Raw genomic sequence first — 22,547 nt, 5'->3', positions numbered from 1 at the left:
AAATGGCACTCTAATCCAAAGAGTTCACGTTTTTTAAACCTATTAATTATAATACATCAGCACATTAATAGTATTGTACAAACCCTTCAATAGCACCACCGTTGGTTACAAGTGCAGAGAAAATGTTATCACATTGTGCAAAAAAAAGAAAAAAGTAACACTTTAAGACATTTACATAAAATTGTTGCCATTTTTCATCAAATGGATGAATCCAAATGCATGAATTTTGTATTATGTTAAAGAACAATATTAGTGAAACGGACACAAGAGGTATGTTTTTTTTATTTGCAGTGAATCAGCAAATACCACAATAAAAGAACACAAGATTGACATGAACATAAAAATACTCTTTTATAGAAAGCATCAACTTTTATTCAACCGCATACTGATCTTCTACACACTGCAATTTAGGATACTGGATTTTTATTTTTTTTTCGGTTACCTTTCCTTTCTGTGAATGATGCAATTTTGTCCCAAAAAATTTATCAGAAAAATAACATCTTTGAGGAAAAGTTTATAACTAACATATTGGGAAATTAAGTTTCTCATTCAAGTAACTAGTCCATCAATTGAAACTTCAATTGAGATACCCTCGGCAATGCGCAGACCCACACTTGCAAGCAGTCCTATTTCTCCTTCTGGCTGGACTAATATCTATCAAGTCTGAACTTAGTTCACCAGAACCTACACATAGGAAAACAAATTTGAAGAAAAAAAAGAAAGTTTACTTGAATGTATGTAAGTGAAACATTTACACGTACAAATGGCAGTATATTAACTTGTAAAAACACAAAAAATATGGTAATGTTTGGAAATGAATTGTGTTGTACAATCCCATTAGTAAACGAAATTAAGGCATGATAACTGCAAAGTAAAACAACAAACCAACTTTAACTGTCGGATTTCAGCGCCAAAATGCCCTTCAAGGTGCACGTGTACTTTATAATTACACATTAGCTATAATTTTAAGAACACTGATCCTGCGCAAGTGCCATTTGACATACAATTTGAAGTAAAAAATGTAATTTTTAATAAGTTCTGATCTGCAGAAAATGAGGCTAAAATGTACCCACTGTTGCTCATGCCAATTTTCATACTCGACATACCAGGCACAGTATGTGCACGACTGACCTTGACGCATCAACAGGCTTAGACGGAGGAAAATCCATGTATTCCACAAAGTGAATGTGATCAGGAATATATAGACCATGAAGAACAATTTTTTGTGAGTATTCAGTTCTCAAAGAATTATCACGTAATAGTACTCAAAAATGCATTTATAACTTTACCTCATCTTTAGCCATGAATTTAATGGGAAGCTTTTCTATGATACAGCAGTTTTGGGGTGCGACGAACATATTTATGAAGCAAAACTTGTTTTAGATCATTTATTTTATGTTATAAATTTCCAAATTATATTTCTATTGAGGTAACCAAATTGGAAAATTCTATTTACCAATCTGACAGACCTCCACATTCACGTCAATGGAGTTAACTGCGGCCCCGTTACATAAAGGCAATGCTTAGCCACAATTCCATTAAAAGCACTGAAATATGCTTAGGTTACCCCTATCCCCCCATAAGTCAGCTTCACTACATATTTTTGTGCTTTTTTTCGTCCAGTCCTACTTTTAATCCAAGTTTCCGAATGTTGGGTTAATGCTAATCTTACACCAAAGCATAGTACATGGAAATGAAGAGTATGATAATATAAATCACTACAAAGACATGAAAAATATAGATGAACGCATTATTTTAAGACACCGAGTAAACATCTGGTAATCCAGGGTCAAGATTTACTTCACCAAGGAACTATATCACTTGCATGATTCACCTTCATTTGCACTATTTCATAAAAATGAGTAATGCATTTCTTCAATTATGCTTCTATGATTTACTCGATGTAACACGATTGTTTAAAAAAAATGCATTATAAACAGAAACCCTGAATGAATTGTGCCATTTAGAACAAACAATAAAATATATTGTTATTCCTTAACTCTTTATAAATTGTTGATGGATTTCACATTTCAAACGGAAAGCCTAACTGAACTTTGCCATTTGGAACAAACAGTAAAATATAGAGTTCCTTATCCCTTCATAAACTGTTGAAGCCCTTCCTAGCCCATTATCAAAATACATCTCGAACATTCAAATGAACACCGGAATTATGAACTTGTTTAGGCTAAAATAACTATATGTTGTAATTTTTAAGGTTTCGCGCCATATGTTCCATTAACAAAATATAGCCCCTGCAACATCTTTGTTAAAATACTCTCTAGGAACTGAAAAGCATGCAATCTGTTCCTACAGCATTAAATGCTGCAAAATTATAAGTACACTTGAAATTACATACATTGTTTCTAGAAATAACTTCTTTAAACATCTGCTGTCAAATAAGTACATGTTTTTCTAATGAATACTCCTACCTGCAGATACCTCACCAGTAGAACAAACCTCAGGCATCAGACTGGATCTGGAAACTTCAAAGCAATGCGGTGGCCAGTAGAGAGACTCCATTGGTGTCGGAAGTGACGCTGTGCGCGCCACTGAGGCCATAAAGCTCCCACATCGACATCAGTTCCCTTTTTTCCATGCCTTCACGCAGATCTGTAGCTTCACTCAGAGAAGCTACACCACACTTAACATAAAAGCAGTACCAAAATGTCGCCCCCTAAAAGGTCCGGGTTTAAACCCTGCAGGGACTGTGAAGGGCAGATGTCCATTACAGACCCAAATGAGGTCTGTGTAGTGCTTGGGGGTCCGACCATGACTCAAAGGCTTGCTCCTCGTGCCTAGGTATGCGTCCAAGGCCAACAAGGAGTGGAAGGCCAGGCTATTCATGGCCCGAGCTAAGGATGAACTCATATGCTGGAAGCTTTACTGGCACCATTGTCACTCACCCTCTTTGTCTTCGACTAAGAAAAAGAGGAAAAGAAGCATTCAGATGTAGCCTCCTTGTCGCTCTGTCTCACCCTCTGAACTGGAGTTTGACACCAAATGGAGCCTCTGCGAAGCACTGATCCTCCTGTGGGCCTGGCCCCAGACAGGCCCTCATACCCAGTCCCTTTCGATTGAACCTTCGACACCTGCTCCAGCTTCTCCCATAATCCAGGCTCTGGTATCGGACCCGGCAGCATTCCTGAACACTATTTATGCCATCTTCACCTTCGGCCCCACAGCGTCTGCCACTCTTCATGCCATTTCAGATGGCACCCTTCGGCGTCACACCATCGGAACTTTCTCTACATTGCTTCGACCTGCTGCCCCACTTCTATGTGCGGCAGCCGGTAAAATGGACAGTGCCTCCACCGCCTACAGCTTCAGACACAATGCCTTCAGTACCGCAGTCCGACATCAAGCCTCAGATTCACTCTCAGAGGGAGGTCCAGAGGCTGCTTGAACAGGAGGCTTATTGAGAATGAAAATATACATTTTAATGAAGGGTCCAAAGGGGAATGAGATTAACGACCCTCTAGTATCCTGTCCCCCTATCCAAATATACTAATAACAAAAAGAGGATACTAGTGGTCTAAAAGTATGAGGCTAAGGAAGCAGACAGTGGCAAGAAAGGATGTCTTGTATAGGTCTCTCCATGAAGTACAGAAAGTAGGAGAAAAGTAGGAGAAAAAGAAACCCATCAGCCCACCCGGTGGAGGAGCATCATTATCTGGGATTTTATAGATAAACTGGTATCTATTCTAGGTATCCCACTAGTTGTTATCGTGAGATATCCTAGTTCAGATCCTTAGTCTTTAGACCTTTGTCCCTGCCTGCAGGGCCGGTCGCTCGATACACCGCGCGGCTCCCCCGTGAGTGCAAGGACCCCTGACCCCTCCGCTGCTGCCTCGCTCCAGCTGAGCGCCGGTTTGTTGCGTTATTCCTGTGATTTGTGCCAGTAGTGTGTTGTCTCTGCTTGTGCCCCCGTTTTTTGCGAATCCCTTTTTCTTCTGTATTGCTGTTTTTTGCCAGTCTTGTATTTAGCGGTGCCCCTGTTATTTAGCCATCCCCGTGCACCCGTGATTGTTCCCGCCGCTTCTTCCCCCCAGCTCCCCGCCGCTGCTCCCCTGTGGCCTCGCCCCCTTTCTCTTTTGTTCCCGCTATTGGCCACCCCGCTCCCGCCTCCCAGCTGCTCCTCCCTCCCACTTCGCCACTTATGGAGGTCACCACACGGAAGCGCAGCGGACGTGCGCAGCGGGCGCACCGATTGTGCGCCGAAGGCGCGTCAAAGGCAAGCCAGTCTGCGCCCGTCCGCGCCTGGACCGCGCCCAGCACCAGAACCCCTGGCCCCAGAGGACGCCAGCCCACACAACGGACCTACGACGCCGCCACCCTCAACACACTCAATCCCGACCGGAACCCCGCCTGCTACCGAGCCACCCCGAAACGCACCCAAGGACCCTTCACCTGCCTCCGGACCTGCACTGCACCCGCCAAGCCGAGCACCAGCAGCAACCACCTCAAGTGCATCCTGCTCAACACATGCTCCGTCCACAGCCACGCCTTGGAACTCTGGAACCTGCTCGACACAACATCACCAGACGTTGCCTTCTTCACAGAAACCTGGATGAACGCCTCCTCAGCGCCGACATCACCATAGCCATCCCGGATGGATACAAGATCACCCGGAAGGACCGCATCAACCAGACTGGAGGAGGCATCGCCATCGTACACAAGAAGACCATCCGCATCACGACCAACTCCGACGACACCTTCACCGCCGCCGAACACCTCCACTTCCAGATACACACCGACCCCAAGACCACCCTCAGAGGCACCCTCATCTACAGACCCCCGGGACACAATTCAGCGAAGCCATCGCAGACTTCATCAGCCCGCACACCCTCGCCTCCTCAGACTACATCCTCCTAGAGGACCTCAACTTCCACCTGGAGAACAACAAGGACTGCAACACTGCCGCCCTGCTTGACAACCTCGCACTTAAGCAACTGGTCAACACCTCCACCCACTACGCCGGCCACATGCTTGACCCCGTCTTCTCCTCCAGCAAGCGCATCTCCTTCAGCCACTCCACCGGACTCCATTGGACTGATCACAGCTGCGTCCACTTCAGCTTCAGGAGAACCACGAACCACCACCACCCGCAGCAGATCCCCCGCAGAAACTGGAGCAAGATCACCGCCGACCAGCTCATCACCTCCCTCAGCCAGAACCCTCCCGCCAGCACAACGGACCCCAACGAAGCAGCCAGCAACCTCACACAGTGGCTCACCAACTGCGCAGATGACCTCGCACCACTGAAGAACCCTCCCAGCAGACCCGGCAGCAAGAAAGCCTCTTGGTTCACCGACGAACTCAAGAACTCCAAGAAGAACTGCCGCACCCTCGAGAAAGCCTGGCGCCACGACCAGACCACAGAAAACATGACTGCCCTCAAGCACGCCTCCCGCAAACACCACCAGCTGATCCGCACCACCAAAAGGACAACATTCAAAGAACGACTGGACAACAACGCCCACAACAGCAAGGAACTCTTCAGCATCGTCAAAGAGTTCTCCAACCCCAGCGCCGGAAACAACGACATTGCTCCCTCGCAAGACCTCTGCGACTCACTCGCCTCGTTCTTCCACCGCAAGATCGCCGACATACACAATAGCTTCGGTAAACCAACCACGCACCCTACCACCGAACTCACGCCCCCCCACCACCACCCTCGGCGCCTGGATCCAGGTCAGCACCGAAGACACCGCCCGCACGATGAACACCATCCACTCCGGAACACCAACAGACCCCTGCCCCCACCACGTCTTCAACAAGGCCGACTCCATCATCGCACCACAACTCCAGGACATCATCAACGCCTCCTTCAACACCGCCACCTTCCCGGAGAGCTGGAAGCACGCTGAGCTCAGCGCCCTCCTGAAGAAACCAACAGCGGACCCCACCGACCTCAAGAACTTCCGCCCCATCTCGCTCCTCCCCTTTCCTGCCAAAGTCATCGAGAAGACCGTCAACAGACAGCTTGCCGCCTTCCTCGAGACCAACGAATCCCTCGACCCCTCACAGTATGGTTTCCGAGCCAAACACAGCACCGAAACTGCCCTCATCGCAGCCACTGACGACATCAGATCCCTGCTCGACAACGGGGACACAGCGGCCCTCATCCTCCTGGACCTCTCTGCAGCATTCAACACGGTCTGCCACCGCACCCTAGTGCAGCGCCTCAGCAACATCGGAATCCAAGAGAAGGCACTGGAGTGGATCATCTCGTTCCTCGCCGGAAGAAACCAGAGAGTCCGCCTCCCCCCGTTCAGATCCAAGGCCACCGAAGTCATCTGCGGCGTACCACAAGGATCATCACTCAGCCCAACCCTCTTCAACATCTACATGAGCCCTCTCGCAGCCATCGCACGCAAACACAACCTCAACATCATCTCCTACGCCGACGACACCCAGCTGATCCTCTCCCTCACAAACGACCCCGCCACCGCCAGAACTAGCCTACACGAAGGGATGAAAGACGTCGCCGAGTGGATGAAGAACAGCAGCCTGAAACTGAACTCAGACAAGACGGAAGTCCTCATCCTGGGATCATCGCCCTCCGCCTGGGACGACTCCTGGTGGCCCCCTGCCCTGGGCACCAGTCCCAAGGCAACGGACCACGCACGCAACCTAGGCTTTATCCTAGACTCCACACTCTCGATGACCAGACAAGTCAACGCCGTCTCGTCATCATGCTTCAACACCCTGCGCATGCTCCGTAAGATCTTCCGATGGATCCCCCCCGGGAACCAGAAAGACGGTCACCCAGGCACTCGTCACCAGCCGACTGGACTACGGAAATACCCTCTACGCTGGAACCACAGCCTAACTACAGAAAAGACTCCAGCGCATCCAGAACACCTCCGCACTACTCGTCCTGGACATCCCCCGACACTGCCACATCTCCGGCCACCTGAGAGACCTGCACTGGCTCCCCGTCAGCAAGAGGATCACGTTCAGCTCCTCACCCACGCACACAAGGCTCGCCACGACCTGGGCCCAAGTACGTCAACAACCGCCTGACTTTCTACAAGCCCACTCGCCAGCTACGATCGACCAGCCTCGCCCTCGCCGCCATACCACGCATCCGCAGAAGACAGGCTGTCTCTCTCCCCCCATTCCAATCCACCTTTGCACCAGTACCCCAGGGAGTCCCTCAGGGCTCCTCCATCAGCCCCATCCTTTTTAATGTGTATCTCATCCCGCTAATCAAACTAATCCAATCCTTTGGGATCAAAACAATAAACTACGCGGATGATACACAGCTCATCCTCTCTTGGGAGGGTGAAGATGCCACTCCTTTCTCGACCTTCCACGACTGCTTAAGAGCGACGGCTGGATGGCTTCACATAAACTCCCTCCAGTTTAACTCTGCAAAAACGGAGGTCCTGTTCTGTTCAGGCACCAAGATACCCCGTCAGTTTCCGACTGATTTCTGGCCCCCAGAGTTTAGTGACAAGCCTCTGCCAGTTCCCTCGGTTCGCAACCTGGGAGCCATGCTTGACAACAAATTAAGTATGGAAACCCAGGTGACGAAAACTGTGGGGATCTGCACAGCCCTGCTTCGCTCACTGCGGAAAATCATGCCTCTCCTCCCGGCACAAGCCAGGGCGTCGATAGTCAGGTGTACGATACTCAGTCGCCTTGACTATTGTAACGCCCTGCTCCTGGAGTCTCCAGTCACGCTGATGGATCGTCTACAGCGAATTCAATCTGCCGCCGCCAAGCTGGCTCTTGGCTGGACGAGGAGGGCTTCGGCCACAGCAGCTCTGTCTGAGCTACACTGGCTACCTCTAAAACAACGAGTGGCCTTCAAGTCCCTCTGCATTGTCTTTAAGGCTCTGCATGGACTTGGACCTAAACCTTTGCAAGCCCTGTTTATGTGGTACACTCCTGCCAGAGATCTACGCTCGTCCTCGGCTTGTTTGGTAAAGGTACCCAGATTTAATAAAGCCAGAACAGGGGGAAGATCCTTTAGTGTTGCAGCGGCCAAGCTGTGGAACAGCTTGCCCACTGACATACGTCAGATGTCCCAGCTTCTTCCGTTTAGGAGACGTATCAAGACCTGGCTTTTCCCTCAATAACTGTCCGTTTGATTGTTCCCCCGGTTATTCGCTAACAGAGTACTCTACAGCGCCAGGAAGCCTGCAAGGTATCAGTCGCGCTCTACAAATTCCCAAAATAAAATAAATAAATAATAAGCCACCGCCGGAGGAAGATCCTTCTCCTACCTGGCAGCCAAGACATGGAACTTCCTCCCCATCCACCTCCGACTGACCCAGGACCACCTCTCCTTCAGGAAGCAACTCAAGACCTGGCTTTTCGAGCGGTAACGGACCTCCCCCCCCCCCCCTTCAGCGCCTTGAGACCCACCGGGTGAGTAGCGCGCTTTACATATTATGTGACTGATTGATTGATTGATTGATTGTCCTAAGCCCGAGGTACCGACGGTCAGAGCGGGGCCTCATTGCCTGAGCGAGCGCCAGGAGAGGTGAGGCCGGATCCCAAGAATTTTCTGGGAAAAGAATCATATTACAGAGACATCATTTCCCGAGTCTGGAATCTTACAAATGGTAGGATGTTGCTCTGATTATTTATACTTTCTCTACACTTGTTCTTTGCAGTAGTGTTAAATAATTGGTCCTGAAAAAAGCCACTGGTCTACCTACCGTCCTTGAATGGCTGAAACATGTTGACCTACTTAATCATCACTAGATAGTTACCATCTATTTACACTATCTAACACTATTTTTAACCTTGACATTATGATGACCTCTCAATAAATTGGTCTTTTGGCATTATAATAGTAAATTTTAGTTTCACGTTTTTTGCGTTTTCACACACCTTCAACACTGCAAATTGTCTCTCAGCACCACTGCATCTTCATGTTTGGCTGTCTCACATCACTGGCGGATCTGAACTAGGATATCTCACGATAACAACTAGTGAGATACCTAGAATAGATACCAGTTTATCTATAAAATCCCAGATGATGATGCTCAGCCACCGGGTGGGCTGATGGGTTTCTTTTTCTCCTACTTTTCTCCTACTTTCTGTAATTCATGGAGATACCTATACAAGACATCCTTTCTTGCCACTGTGTCTGCTTCCTTAACCTCTTACTTTTAGACCACTAGTATTCTCTTTTTGTTATTGGCTTATTGAGAATGCCTTTATGAAGTTTGGGACAGATTCTGACCCAGTGGGGCATTTCACTGGTGGTGAACGGGATAAGGAAACCCTTGATTTTCAGGGCCAGTCTTCAGCCAGCGGGCTAGAAACATCACTGGAGGTGGCTATGGACTTCCACACTGGACCACCAACGCCTCATGGTCAAAGTCACAAAGGCGTTGAATTTGCAATTGTCAACGATGAAGACAATGACCTAAGGTCTCACTGAGGTTTCCCTGCCCTCATCGACCACTTCAGAACCCATTCTTCCCCTCAAGGAAGCTTTACTAGAACCTGTTATGGCGGCAGGGGAGAAGCCTTCCTCTCATCTAGCAGTCAGTCACCTCATAGCCCGCCATTATCGCTCTGCACCTGGTGATCCGGCCTTTCTTTACATGCATTCTTCGCCAGTGCGTTTGGTTATTCAGGCCTCCTATTTAGGGACTCAATTGAACGGTGCTTTAATACAGCCTTCTCTGACAGGGAGGCGAAATGGTCAGAAGCCTGGTTAAAGAAGGCCTTTTCTGTGGGGAGTATGGCCTTGCAGTCACTCAATTTCAACTGCTTCCTCATCTGCTACAACCATGCCTTGCGGGACATGACCCAGATGATCCTTATGCATGTTCCTGCTGATATGAAGGGGCACGTTTAGGAGCTCGTTGTGCATGAGCAAAATGCCTCCCACCATATTATTAAGACTGGATTCGACACCGCAGACTCAGTTGCCAGGGCTATGTGTACCTCCGTGACAGTACGTCGCCATGCTTGGCTCAGGGCATCTCTTATGTGATGGCCAGGCTAACCTGATGTAGTTCTGTTTCAACAGTGTGTGTTTGTTCTGAGATAGGCACTCGAGCAGTATAAGGCCTGTAAAGCAACAGGCCAGTCTTTAGGCCTTCAGCTTCCGCCCCCGGCCAAGTACCTAATCTATTTGCCACTTTTGCGCTTCTGGAAAAGGATCCTCCTTTTGCTCCTGGCAGTACACACCGGCGCTTCAGTAGCAAAATCCAATCATCTGGCAGTACAGAGGCCATGGTAGAGGTAAATGCAGTGGATCCACCTTGCAATCCTCCTCCTCCTTTTCTCCCCACACCACAAGGAAAGCAGGCCTAGTTTGCTACGCCAAACCGACAAATCTTGCCTCAAGGGCTGGGCAAAAATACAGGGAAATGTCAATGTACGGGGGCGCTTTATGGACTCAGTGGCGTTGACTGACGGCACTTTAGTGCAGACTGAATCCGGCACCCTGGACCGGTGACTCTGTTGCTTTGAAGTTTCTGAATCCAGTCTGACACCTGGATTTTTGTTCTACAAGTGAGGAATCTGAAGGTAGATATCCACCAGAAAGATCGTTATCGAAGGTAAGTAACTTGTTCATTAGGCAGTCTATTAAACAGTACATACAATGAGAGGGAAAATACATTATTTCAACATATCACAGTGCATTAAACCTAAATGAGCTCGGAGTCTAACAAACATAAATAACAACCCAACCTCAAAGCAATATCTAAGAAGGAAATGTTTACTAATCATTAACTGACTTGAAAGTGAAAGTATCATAAATAAATAGAAGATGCCGATATATGAGTAAATATTACCAAAGTGTGACAGGCTTGGACTCCTTGGAGAAGTTGGGGTGGTACCTACAAGTAAAGAAGGAACTATTCCCTAAAAGGATGCAAAACCATCACAAACCGAGATGGCAGGCTTCATCATAGGGGTCTCCTCCTTACCATGACTAATGGTTCATGTCAGAGTGGACTTCAGTCAAGAAGCTCTTAGAGGGAACAACAACATTCTGTTTATCTGTTCTAGTGTTTTTAATCAAACCTAATCCAAAAAATTTGTAGGGAGAACACATTGTTAAAAATACATTTTACAAAAACTGTTAAAATTACATAGTAGTAGAAAATATTAATTTATGAACATCTCCCTTCGGTAGGATTACAACAAATGGCTTGGATAATGATGGTGAAAGATCACCCTTACTATCCTTCTGCTCATAAGCACACAAGTCAAAAGAGTGTTAAAATGGCCCGCAAGCTCAAATGTGAAATTCTAAACCTATTTTAAAAACCCTTATGTTTCCAGGAAAATTTAGATTTTTGACTACCAAAATCTAGTATTTTCATATTTACCATATAATGGTTCGGTGTACAGTACTACCCCAGAACCTCAAATTTATGTGGCAAACTGATTAGTGTTACATCGAAAATTACTAACTTGCCGGTGTACAACAAACAGAATATTCATTGTAGAAGAAAAAAAGTGAGCAACCCACAATACAATAGGAAGATCTTATAAATGGTCAGACCATAAAAGAGCCGGGACACAATGTTGTTTTTGTTTTAATCCATTAGATACCTCTTCTTGCCTTGTAAGAAGACTGTGGGACTCAACTCACGTCCAAGCAAAATTACCAATATCCAACATATATAGGAGAGAGAGCTGACTAGGCACAAATGTTCCAATACTCTAGTTTGCACTAAATTCTCCCTAACCACGAGGACTAAGCGGCATGGAAAATAACAAAACATTAAAAGAGAGGCCCATTAGGCTCCATCAACTTTTATCCAACAGCCCAGAAAGAAACAGTGATCGCCCTCAACCTCCTTTTTATACAGGGATCATATTAATATCAGTCCCCCACTTGGAGAGGGAGGACAAAGTGCTTGGCATAAACTTTAGCGACAACATCAATTAGCTCAATTAAGCGATAGCGAGGTTAGCTGAATCACCCAGAATGGTTTTTACAGTTGTCCTGTCCAAGATTATGGTGGTGGACCATAAATAGTAATCCAGTAACATAACACAAAGTTGAACTGCCAAGTGGAAGGTGCTCCTAATTAGTGAATCTAGTAAGTTTTCAGGGCCAAGAGTCTGATTTAATTTTAAACTAGATATTTTTCTTATAATATTGGTTTTGAGGTACTCAACAAAATTTTGGTCCACCACATAATCTATGACTGTAAATGTAGCTTTAACATACCTACAAAGGGTTGCATGGTGAAGGACCTATTTATCCCATTATTCGAAAGACACTCCTTGAAGAATTGAATTGAATGGGGTATTTATAAACGCTAAACTGCCACTCCGGAAGGAGCATCCTGGCGCTGGTTTGGAGGTAAGAAAAAGCCCAGGAGATCCTAAATGAGTGAGAGACAGACTTCATCTGAGGATCCGAATATCCATGTTTTCAGTGCCCTCCTAAATTGTGTTTCCGTTTTTAGCAATCTCAGATGAATTGGCATTAGGTTCCAGGCTTTGATTCCCAAGGCGGCCACTGTTTTTCCTCCCTTTGTTTTACACCTAAACCTGGGGGTTTGAGGAGGTTAGCTGACGAGGACCTAAGGGTCCTGGTTGTGATGTAGGCGGTGAACCACGCTGAGTGGTACTTTGGTTCCAGTTTAAGTGAGGCTCTAAAGAAGATTAAAATAATTTTAAAGAGTATTCTCTTATGCAGTGAAAGCCAATTGAGGGTTTTTAAGGCTGCAGATGTGGAGGACCTTCGTGGGAGTTTTAGTACCAAACAAGCCGTCGCATGTCGCATGTAGCACCACTTGGAGTCTTTTTAATGTTTATTTATTGGCCCCTGCCAGGAGGCTGTTGCAGTAGTCCAGGAGCGAGAGGATCAGGGCAACCACCACTGATTTTCTTGCGGTGAGTGGAATTAAATCAAATAATTTTTTCAAGGACTTGAGGCTAAAGCATGTCCCTGCTACTGTCATTGCGTGTGGTTGGAAGGTGAGAGCGGTATCAAACTGCACTCCTAGGTTTTTGGCTACCTTCACCGTATTAGGTGGAGGTATCACACCATCTGGCCACCACTCACAAGGCTGAAATGAGACATCTTTTCCTATTGGTAGGATCTCAGTTTTATCGGTGTTGCACCTGCGGTGGTTATCCTTCATCCACTGGATGACCTCGGTTAGGCATTGTTTGAAGTTAAGTTCAGCATCTGTGTCCATGGATAAAATCATTTGGGTGTTGTCTGAGTAAGATGTAACTTTGATCCCAAATGATGCTATCATGGAGATGAGTGGGGTCATATAAACGTTAAACAGCAACGGGCCTAGCGATGAACCCTGTGGCATTCCTGTTGTGATGATGCATTCAGCAGAGAGGAACATTCCAAGGGACACAGGTTGTCTGCGATTCGTGAGGAAAGATTTTATCATTCCAGTGTGGTGTTCGAATTACTGCTGGATTTGCCAAGAGTATACTGTGTGAGAAAGTATCAAACACGGCCGACAGGTCAAGCAGAATCAGAACCACTTTCCTGCCTTTGTCAGCTATAGCATCAGTTTTTTCCAGGCGTTCGGATTCTGTGGAGTGCTTGGGGCGAAAACCAGATTGCCGAGGGGGGAGGCCCCAATGAATTTAGTTAGTTCTTTGTGAACAAATTTTTCTGTGATTTTACCCAGTAGTGGAAGCAGTGATATGGAGTGGGGGTTAGAGAGAACCAATGGGTCAATGTTTTGCTTCTTTTTCAATGATTTTACTATCGCTAGCTTCCATTCATCTGGCACTGTGCCTGAATTTAGTGAGGAATTAACTAACAGATTTATTATTGGGTTGACCGAGTCTATGATTTGGTGGACAATCATGGGAGTACATGCATCCAAGGGGGAATCTGATTAAAATGCTGCAATGGCATCAAGAGAACCCACATTTTCACATCCTAAAAATTATTCACACATTTGCCCCCAATTAATCAGGTAATACTCATAGTTCTTCCTCTACAATACATCAATAAATTAAGATTATCTGAATTATCACTTTATTTTACTATTTACTAACAGCTCCACTTTACGCAATATACATCATAGTTTGAGAAGACCTTTATGAAAGCAAACCATATGAAATTTGGTGTTGGAAGTAAGTAAAATGTTACCATTACTTTAACATGCTATGCTTACATTAAATAAAACCCCAAAAGACAAACAAGGCATACCAACCGCACTATTCATGGGGAGAACTGAAATTAGAAGTATAAGTTAAATTAGAACTAAGATGACAATTTGAAATTTATCGAACACAGCAAGAGGACACTCCTCTAATTTACTATGCATTTTTTGGGGTTGATCTACTTCTAATGTGGTTACCCTATAAACATAGAAGGCCTTGATTAAACCATATAATGGCCAGTTATCACTACCAATCACAAAAGTAAAAGGAGGAAGAAGCAAAGTTTCATTCAGCTTCCAAGAGGTACTGGTTATCTATTAGAAAGGGGGAAATGAAACACATTAGTCTCCCTACCAGAGTCTCAGAACTTTTTGCCTCGGATACCCTCAACCCCAAGTTCAGACTGGGATGTATGAGAGTCGGGTCTTGTCACATAAAAGGAAATATAGGTACACATATGGAATCTATAGGTCACTAAGGTAGACCATATCCAGGCCAGTCAAGTACATCCCCATTAATCGAAGAAACCATAGCCCTAGTGCTACTAATAGAAGGAAAGTGTTTTATGTGGCTTGCATTTAGCTTCCATTTTAGTTTTCTAGTAAACTTAATTTTCCAATGGTGCTTTGTGCATGTTATTCTATAGCATGAATGGCCCTCGTACACATTTCCTGATAGGCATTGTCGCCCGGAAGTCTACGCAGTTAGTTCCAGGGTCGTACAAAATCAGAACATGAGGCACGGTTTTATGCTCTATGCTCCCAGAGACGACTCTTCTGCTTCATTTTAATTAACACAGTGTCCTGTACCTTTGATTAGCTTGCTGTTTTATTAGAAACACCACACCCGTGCTGAAGTAGCGGAGAGGTTCACTTCTGTCGATTAGCTGTCTTCGATCTTCATCCTGAGAAGGAAGTTAGCTGTACCCTTGGAGGTGCATCTGCGGATGTACTGATCCTGGCGCCCTGACATACACTATCAAAGTATGGGGTTAGGTCAGTCCAACAGACCATGCAGGTGGGTACTCCCAATATTCTCTCTTTAGCATAAAGTAGTGGTTCTTAACCTGTGGTCCAAGGACCCCTGGGGGTCAGCAAGTCCAAATCAGGGAGCCCGCAATAGTGTTACAAAATTAAAGAATAATACAATTTATATATTAAAATTAAGAAAAGATACAAATAATGACACCAAATTGAAAATGTGAAAACCTTTTCTATATTTGATGGTGAATTAAACAAAGCTTTCAATATTTGTGCATTTGATTGTTCTATGCTTCTCCTTGTATTTTTGTGTAGCGTTTTAAATCTCTGATTATAGAAACTGCATATGCCGGAGGCCCACAGTTTATAATACATCAGTGAGGGTTCCCCGGTTCGGGGAGTGATTCAGTGGGGGTCCATGGAAGTCAAAAGGTTAAGAACCACTGGCACAGAGGCTAGCAATAGATAGAAGTAACATTAGCAACGTTATGAACAAGTACCATGATTGAATTGTTTGTATTTTTCACTATCCTAATAATGCTCATTGCAATAACACGTCTCATCCTTCTTAAAATCGCTGTTCATGTTTTATTTGCAAAGATTAGAGCTTTTCATTAAATGTTGGGAAATACAACATGATATCTTTCCTTTGTGACACTTTGGGCATGCATGAGTGACAAACGAAAGGGTTAGATCTGTTTCCACAATATCGTTGGGAATCTGACAGTCATGTTCTAGGTTACTGACATCATCAGTATATCTGGAGGTTTAGGAGTTGGATGCGTTACTGTGAGCTATCCAAATAAACCAACATTCACTTATTATATAAAAAGACTCAGCCTTATGACGTTTTGTTGTTCTAATACAAAGTCCTTCTAGATTATTTGGAACCGTATATCATGGTGCCCCAAATGTTACCTATTTAATGGGTCTCCTGCATAGTTTGTGTGTGCTCAAAGCACCCTTATTACCTCTATACAGAGACATCCATGGTGATAAGGGATTTATCCTCTTTCAGCTTAATAGAAGATCATATTTTAGGTCTGTAGGACAATCAAGCCTGATTATCTAGAAGGATTGCCTTTTTTTGATTCCATTCAGTAAATATTGCCCTTGCAGTGGTTATTCTTGTAAATTGGAGACAAACAGTAACTGTACACTTAACTGGACATGAGCTCTCCAATACTGGTGGAGAAGTTACCTTTGTGGTTGAGGCGCACAAAGCATACAGATGAGAGGTTTTCTATTTCTGGGTAGACCTTCCTGCAGTCAATGCCAGTTCACAAACATTTCACACATACAATGAAGCAGCAGTCCCAGCTGCATACAGACCTTATAAATACATAGAAATTCCTTTAGGATAACAGGAGCATCATAATTGGTTTCAAGGCGCACCCCAACACACAATACAAAATGTCAAACTGGGTCCACTCAGTAATGATGAGACGACCTGGTCAGCCTTAGCAGGCTATATAGCCTGCTGAGGCTGGCTTATTCTAATCCACAGCAATTGTAACAGAGTAATATGCTTGCTCTTTTAAACCAGTTTGTTGGACTATATCAACGTCTAATACAGTATGTTCTCCATACAATCACTGCCCCAGGAAGGGCTCCTCACGCTGGACAGGTTCAATTGGCTATGCCTGCTTTTAGCCCTATAAAACTATTGATGACATTATGGGTAAAATCCTTCCCAAGAGGAAAGAAATTCTGTTTTGGATTCCACAAAAACAAATCCGCTTGAGGCAGTGTTTCCCCATACAGAACTCCAGGATAAATTCAGTATTCCCACTATATGTCCTCCACTTGAGATGGTTCCCACTGTGGAGGAGTGTAATAAGTGGGGTACAGTTGTTTTTGCAGCTATTTATACTATCACTCATGGTACTCAGTCCATCAGTGTTTTACCTGAAGTCCTAAAACCGATTCTGGCTGAACATTGTGCGGTCCCTGCCCTTGATTTGGGGATGAAACTCACTGGCAACTTTGCTAATGTGTCCTCAATTATTTTAAGTAATATTAAGGGGAAGGCAGCTGCCTGGATGATGTGCCACAGTCTTGCTACACTTCCAGTAGAAGACCAGGAATGCGAGCTCCCTAAAATTATTTCTGAAATCTATACATCTATAGGTCATGACTGTTTGGGAACCAGGCCTAATAGGCCACAACTTAAAAGCAAACCTGATGCCGAAACTACCAAGCAAACACTAGTGTCTTTTAAAAAAAACCCTGGGACAAAAATACAGCTAAAGCAAAAACCCTGAGTGGATCTCTGCAACTGGAATCCACAGAAAAACATAATGATTTGCGTAACAGATACACCTAAACATCAGTACTCGGATACATTTCCTTCTCGTTATTTTCAGGATTCTGCGGTCAGAGAGAGAGGTATGAGGCAATCACATGCATTTGTATGTGAAACCTAAAAGGGACTCACACCACTTCTGATGTCACTAAAAAAGGAAGAGAAACTACCACTATAAAAACCGCAATTAAAATAAAAAGAAAGTCTCCTGAATTTCGACTAAATGTTATGCTATATGTTATGTTATAGGGCATTTGTAGAGCGTGCATACAGCAAAAAGGTTTCTTTGGTGCTGAGGTAGAGGCAACATCTGTAAGGAAGGTAGTCATATGCATGTCGGAACAGCCAGGTTTTCAGTAGCTTCCTGAAGCTCATATAGTTGGCTGCAGATCTAATATCAGGAGATAAGGAGTTCCATGTGTGGGGGCTGATCACTGAAAGACTTGCTCCGTCCAACCTCTTCCTCTTGAATCTTGGTACCGTTAAAAGGTTCAGGTGGGCCGATCTGAGATTATGCTTCGGTGTGTGGCTCTGGATTTTTGAGGATATAAAGACCAGGCTTTTATTGTGCAATGATTTAAAAATAGTGCAGCCTGTTTTAAAAATATGGTACGCTGGGATACAGGGAGCCAATGCAGCTTCTCTATCAGGGGTTTGGTGTGACAATACCTGGGTTTCCGAAAGATCTGCCTCTCTGCTTGACTTGGTGCCATTTGAAGCCTGAAATTTAGGCCTATTGGAAGTCCCAGATAGAGAGGATTTGCATAGTCAATTCTTGATATGACTAAAGAAATAATGACTTGGATGGCAGCTTCGGGCATGAAAAATTTCATAATTACCCTAAGTTGAAGAAAACATGACGAACTCGGTGCTTTTATCTGTGACTGCATGAAAAGATCCTCGTCGATTTGGATTCCCAGACATGTTACAGCTTTCTTTTGTATGGGGGGTCCCATCTCGAGCGGCCAGTAGGAGGGAATCCAATGGTTGATCTTGTTGCTTGTAACAAAAATCTCTGTCGTGTTTGAGTTCAACTTTAACTGCTGACTATTCATTCAATCTCTGACGTATAGCACAGTATTTTGAAAGAACACAATGGATTTCAAGGCGTTATCACTGGTGAAGATCAGTTGCATATAGTCACTGTAGTTATATATTTTCACCTTCCGCTGCTGAAGGGACTATACCAGAGTACGAATGTAGAGATTAAAATGATGAGGGGATAGGGAAGATCCCTATGGTACACCACAATTTAGTTGGGCCTTAAATGAGCTATGGAGAAAGAGATGGGGCATGGTCTGTCAGAAAAGCTAAAGCAAAACCCTGTAATCCTATAGCCTCGACACGGTCTATTAGTATTGCATGATCCACTGCGTCAAAGGCGTCTGGTAAGTCTGAGAGGTCCAATGCTTGGGACACGGTCTATTAGTATTGCATGATCCACTGCGTCAAAGGCGTCTGGTAAGTCTGAGAGGTCCAATGCTTGGGTACTGCTTTGATCTGCTTCTTCGCTCATGTTGCTCACTACAAAGAAAATTACAGTTTCTGTTACTGGGTGGATCGAAAGCCTGCCTGATTGGAGTGGAGGAATTTAGAGTCCTCTTTGAAGGCACATAGATGTTGGTCACATGGGTCTCTAGTAGTTTTGCTGAATAGAGGAGAGATTGGTCCATAGTTTTTCAAATAATAAATATGCCACAAATACTTAGAAATCTTCAGAACAAGACGTGGGCGAGAAACCTGCTCGACAGCACAGTGAAGGTCACCATAGTTCACCAGACTCTTAAGAGTTTCTAGTGGTGAGACAGACTAATTTCCACATTCAAGTAGAAACACTAGATCAGCGACTTAGCCCTCCTGACAGGCTATATGAAATAGACTTACAAATTGAGGGTGACATACCACATCTGATTAAAGAAATATTCTGGCAAAACTTAACCAATGACTGCAACTTTCTCTTAGCTGACACCGATTGGCCACTTGAGATTGTTATAAATGTCCCAAAGGGAGAGGCGGTAATTAGACCTTCCTTTTCAGTCATTGTTCCCAAAGATGTAAAAACTCAACATGCTACAGAATGGCCCTTGCTCAAACCCAATCACTATATCGCAACCCTTATTTATAGCCATACGGTCTAGCCCACAAGCACAATATTCTATCAAATATGAGGCTAAACGCCCTGGTAGGGAGATTCTATCAAGATGTGATCAAGCATTGTATCTCCCCCATGAATAATCCTTTCTTTCCTCTGTTTAAACCAGATTATTCCTATCATATAGCCTTAGACTACAGAGAACTAAACAGTCACACATGCACTTTTGTCGTGCAAAATGCACATAGCACAAGATTGATGAACAACATTGTTTGTAAAAGAAAAAAAAATATACATATATATACACACTGACGAAGGCAGACCGCCGAAACGCGTCTGTGTGCACCCCTCCGCTAAATAAAATCTAGCGCGTTGAAAACCTTCATCCTCGAGTGCTGTCTTACTCTTTCCGTGAGTCGGAGGGATTTGGAGCGTTATATATATATATATATATATATATACACACATATTCCCCACAGGATTCAGGGACGTTACAGTTATTGGACATTTACTCGTACAAAGTCAGAGAAGTTAGTAGCTCTAACTATAACTCGCGCCCCCGCAATGCACTGATGATGACATCACATGTTTCATCACTCATGACATGGTCCGTGACATCACTGATGACATCATCCAAGTGATAATCTGATGCACCTCCTCACACCTTAATATAACCTTTGATACACCCACTCTAAAATACAGACTGCCATTCTTGAAATCATAGACACATCAATACTACATACCCACTCACTGATTCATAGAAGTACACACACATCCACTCATTCATACACACAGTCACTCATCAATACAGCACTATCAATTCTACTTATACACCTATAGACACACACAACGCCACTCACCCATAGAGTTACTCTCACACATAGTCAGTCCTGCAAAGAATCAATCACACTCCCATTTACTCACCTACACAATTATACACACACCACCTCACTTATTCATACAGATACTATCACATACTTACTCTCTTATACAATCACTGACATAAGCATAAACACATACTCATCCAAACAGCCACTCTCACAATCACTCTCACATATAGTCATTTATATAGTCCAACATTCACATATACTGTCTTTCACATATGTACTTACTCACACTTGTACCACTGAGACATCCATTCACTCACCAACACACCCACACAAGCACTCAGGCACCCATACAGATGCACAGACAACCAATCAATAACCCATATAGACAGTCATGTAGCTACTCACTAACCCATGCAGCCACTAACACACCAACTGACGGACTGATACAGACATTTACAGTTTAGTCACTAACCCATGCATTCAGTAATACATGTTAATCACTCACTTATACAGTCAGTCATGCACCTACTAAATCATCCATACAGACACTCATACACTCACTCATTCTTCATTACACTGTGGTGTATATATATATATATATATATATAAATATATATATATATATATATATATATTTTTTTTTTTATTCCAAATGCCCGAAAGCTTTCCAGAGGGCACTCGGCAACGCTTCTGCCACCAGGCATTCAGTTTGCAGCGAAAGTTCTGATATTTATTGTTGAAAGCCTACGCGTTTCAAGGCTGAGTTGCCTCTTCTTCTTGGGCTGTTGGTCAGAACGTCACATCAAAGGCTCACATGACCCTGTTTCTGACTTATCAGGGAGCGTCACGGCCCCCAGTGGGCTTTGTTTAATGCCAATGTCTTTTCTTGCATTGTGGGAAGGGTGGTCCCTCATGTAAGCAACATTTAATATCCATTAGTGGGATCGATGTGCATTCAAAATAAAACCATTTATTTCCTATAGTAGGATTCAGAACTGTCTGCAGGCATAGTTCGCATTGAAGCGTTGCGCTGAGTTGGCGTAGATTCGTGCTACTCCACATATATATAAAAAATTAAACATATTCAAACTTTACAGAAACACAGTCACTGGATGATGTCATGAATGATGTAATATGTGACGTCATCAGCAGTGCATTGCAGGGGCACGAGTTATAGTTAGCTGAACTAACTATAACGGCGGAATTTCTCTGGTTTTGTACGAGTGAAATGTCCAACTAACTATAACCGCGTGGCCACGCCCCCTGCCTACGAGCGGCGTGGTCCGTGATCGCCTGACCTGCAGGCTCCTGGGTGCCGCTTCTCGCCCTGTGCCCCTGTTGTATTGTTGTAATTGTTTTGTTTTGTAATTTTGCTTTCTGTAGTGCCTGTTTTCCTGTTTTAAAGTTGCCCTTCGTCTTCCCTCCCCGCTTCCCGCCACCAACCCCGCCCCTTTTTTCCTTCTGTACCCTCCCCGCTCTCGCCTCCCAGCTGCTCCGCCCCCCCTCGCACTTGGCCATATATGGCGACCGTGCGACGCAGGTGAGTGTGACCTAGTTTAGGACACCCCCGCGCCGCACGGCCACCAGCTGCTGCGTGTGCCTCCCCGCCTGACTGCCTCGCTGCCCCAGCTGCCGCCGCGTGGCCACGCCCCCTGCCTACGAGCGGCGTGGTCCGTGATCACCTGACCTGCAGGCTCCTGGGCGCCGCTTCTCGCCCTGTGCCCCTGTTGTATTGTTGTAATTGTTTTGTTTTGTAATTTTGCTTTCTGTAGTGCCTGTTTTCCTGTTTTAAAGTTGCCCTTCGTCTTCCCTCCCCGCTTCCCGCCACCGCCGCTAACCCCGCCCCTTTTTTCCTTCTGTACCCTCCCCGCTCCCGCCTCCCAGCTGCTCCGCCCCCCCACGCACTTGGCCATATATGGCGACCGTGCGACGCAGGTGAGTGTGACCTAGTTTAGGACACCCCAGCGCCGCACGGCCACCAGCTGCTGCGTGTGCCTCCCCGCCTGACTGCCTCGCTGCCCCGGCTGCCGCCGCGTGGCCACGCCCCCTGCCTACGAGCGGTGTGGTCCGTGATCGCCTGACCTGCAGGCTCCTGGGCGCCGCTTCTCGCCCTGTGCCCCTGTTGTATTGTTGTAATTGTTTTGTTTTGTAATTTTGCTTTCTGTAGTGCCTGTTTTCCTGTTTTAAAGTTGCCCTTCGTCTTCCCTCCCCGCTTCCCGCCACCGCCGCTAACCCCGCCCCTTTTTTCCTTCTGTACC

General features: G+C 45.1%; 1 protein-coding gene across 1 annotated transcript in view; it reads right to left on the bottom strand.

The window, feature by feature from the left end:
• Positions 1-264: 264 nt before the first annotated feature.
• The window catches only part of SUV39H2 (SUV39H2 histone lysine methyltransferase), a 383,220-nt gene continuing 360,937 nt past the window's right edge, over positions 265-22,547 (bottom strand). Inside the window, exon 6 of the mRNA XM_086938536.1 lies at positions 265-684. Coding sequence (XP_086794662.1) covers positions 578-684 — 107 coding nt within the window. The 3' untranslated portion in view covers positions 265-577. The remainder of the gene's footprint in view (positions 685-22,547) is intronic.

Source organism: Lissotriton vulgaris, chromosome 1_1, assembly GCF_964263255.1.
Source record: "Lissotriton vulgaris chromosome 1_1, aLisVul1.2, whole genome shotgun sequence".
NCBI lineage: Eukaryota > Metazoa > Chordata > Amphibia > Caudata > Salamandridae > Lissotriton > Lissotriton vulgaris.
The sequence above is the reverse complement of the archived record's forward strand: the minus strand, read 5'-3'. Positions and strand labels throughout refer to the sequence as shown.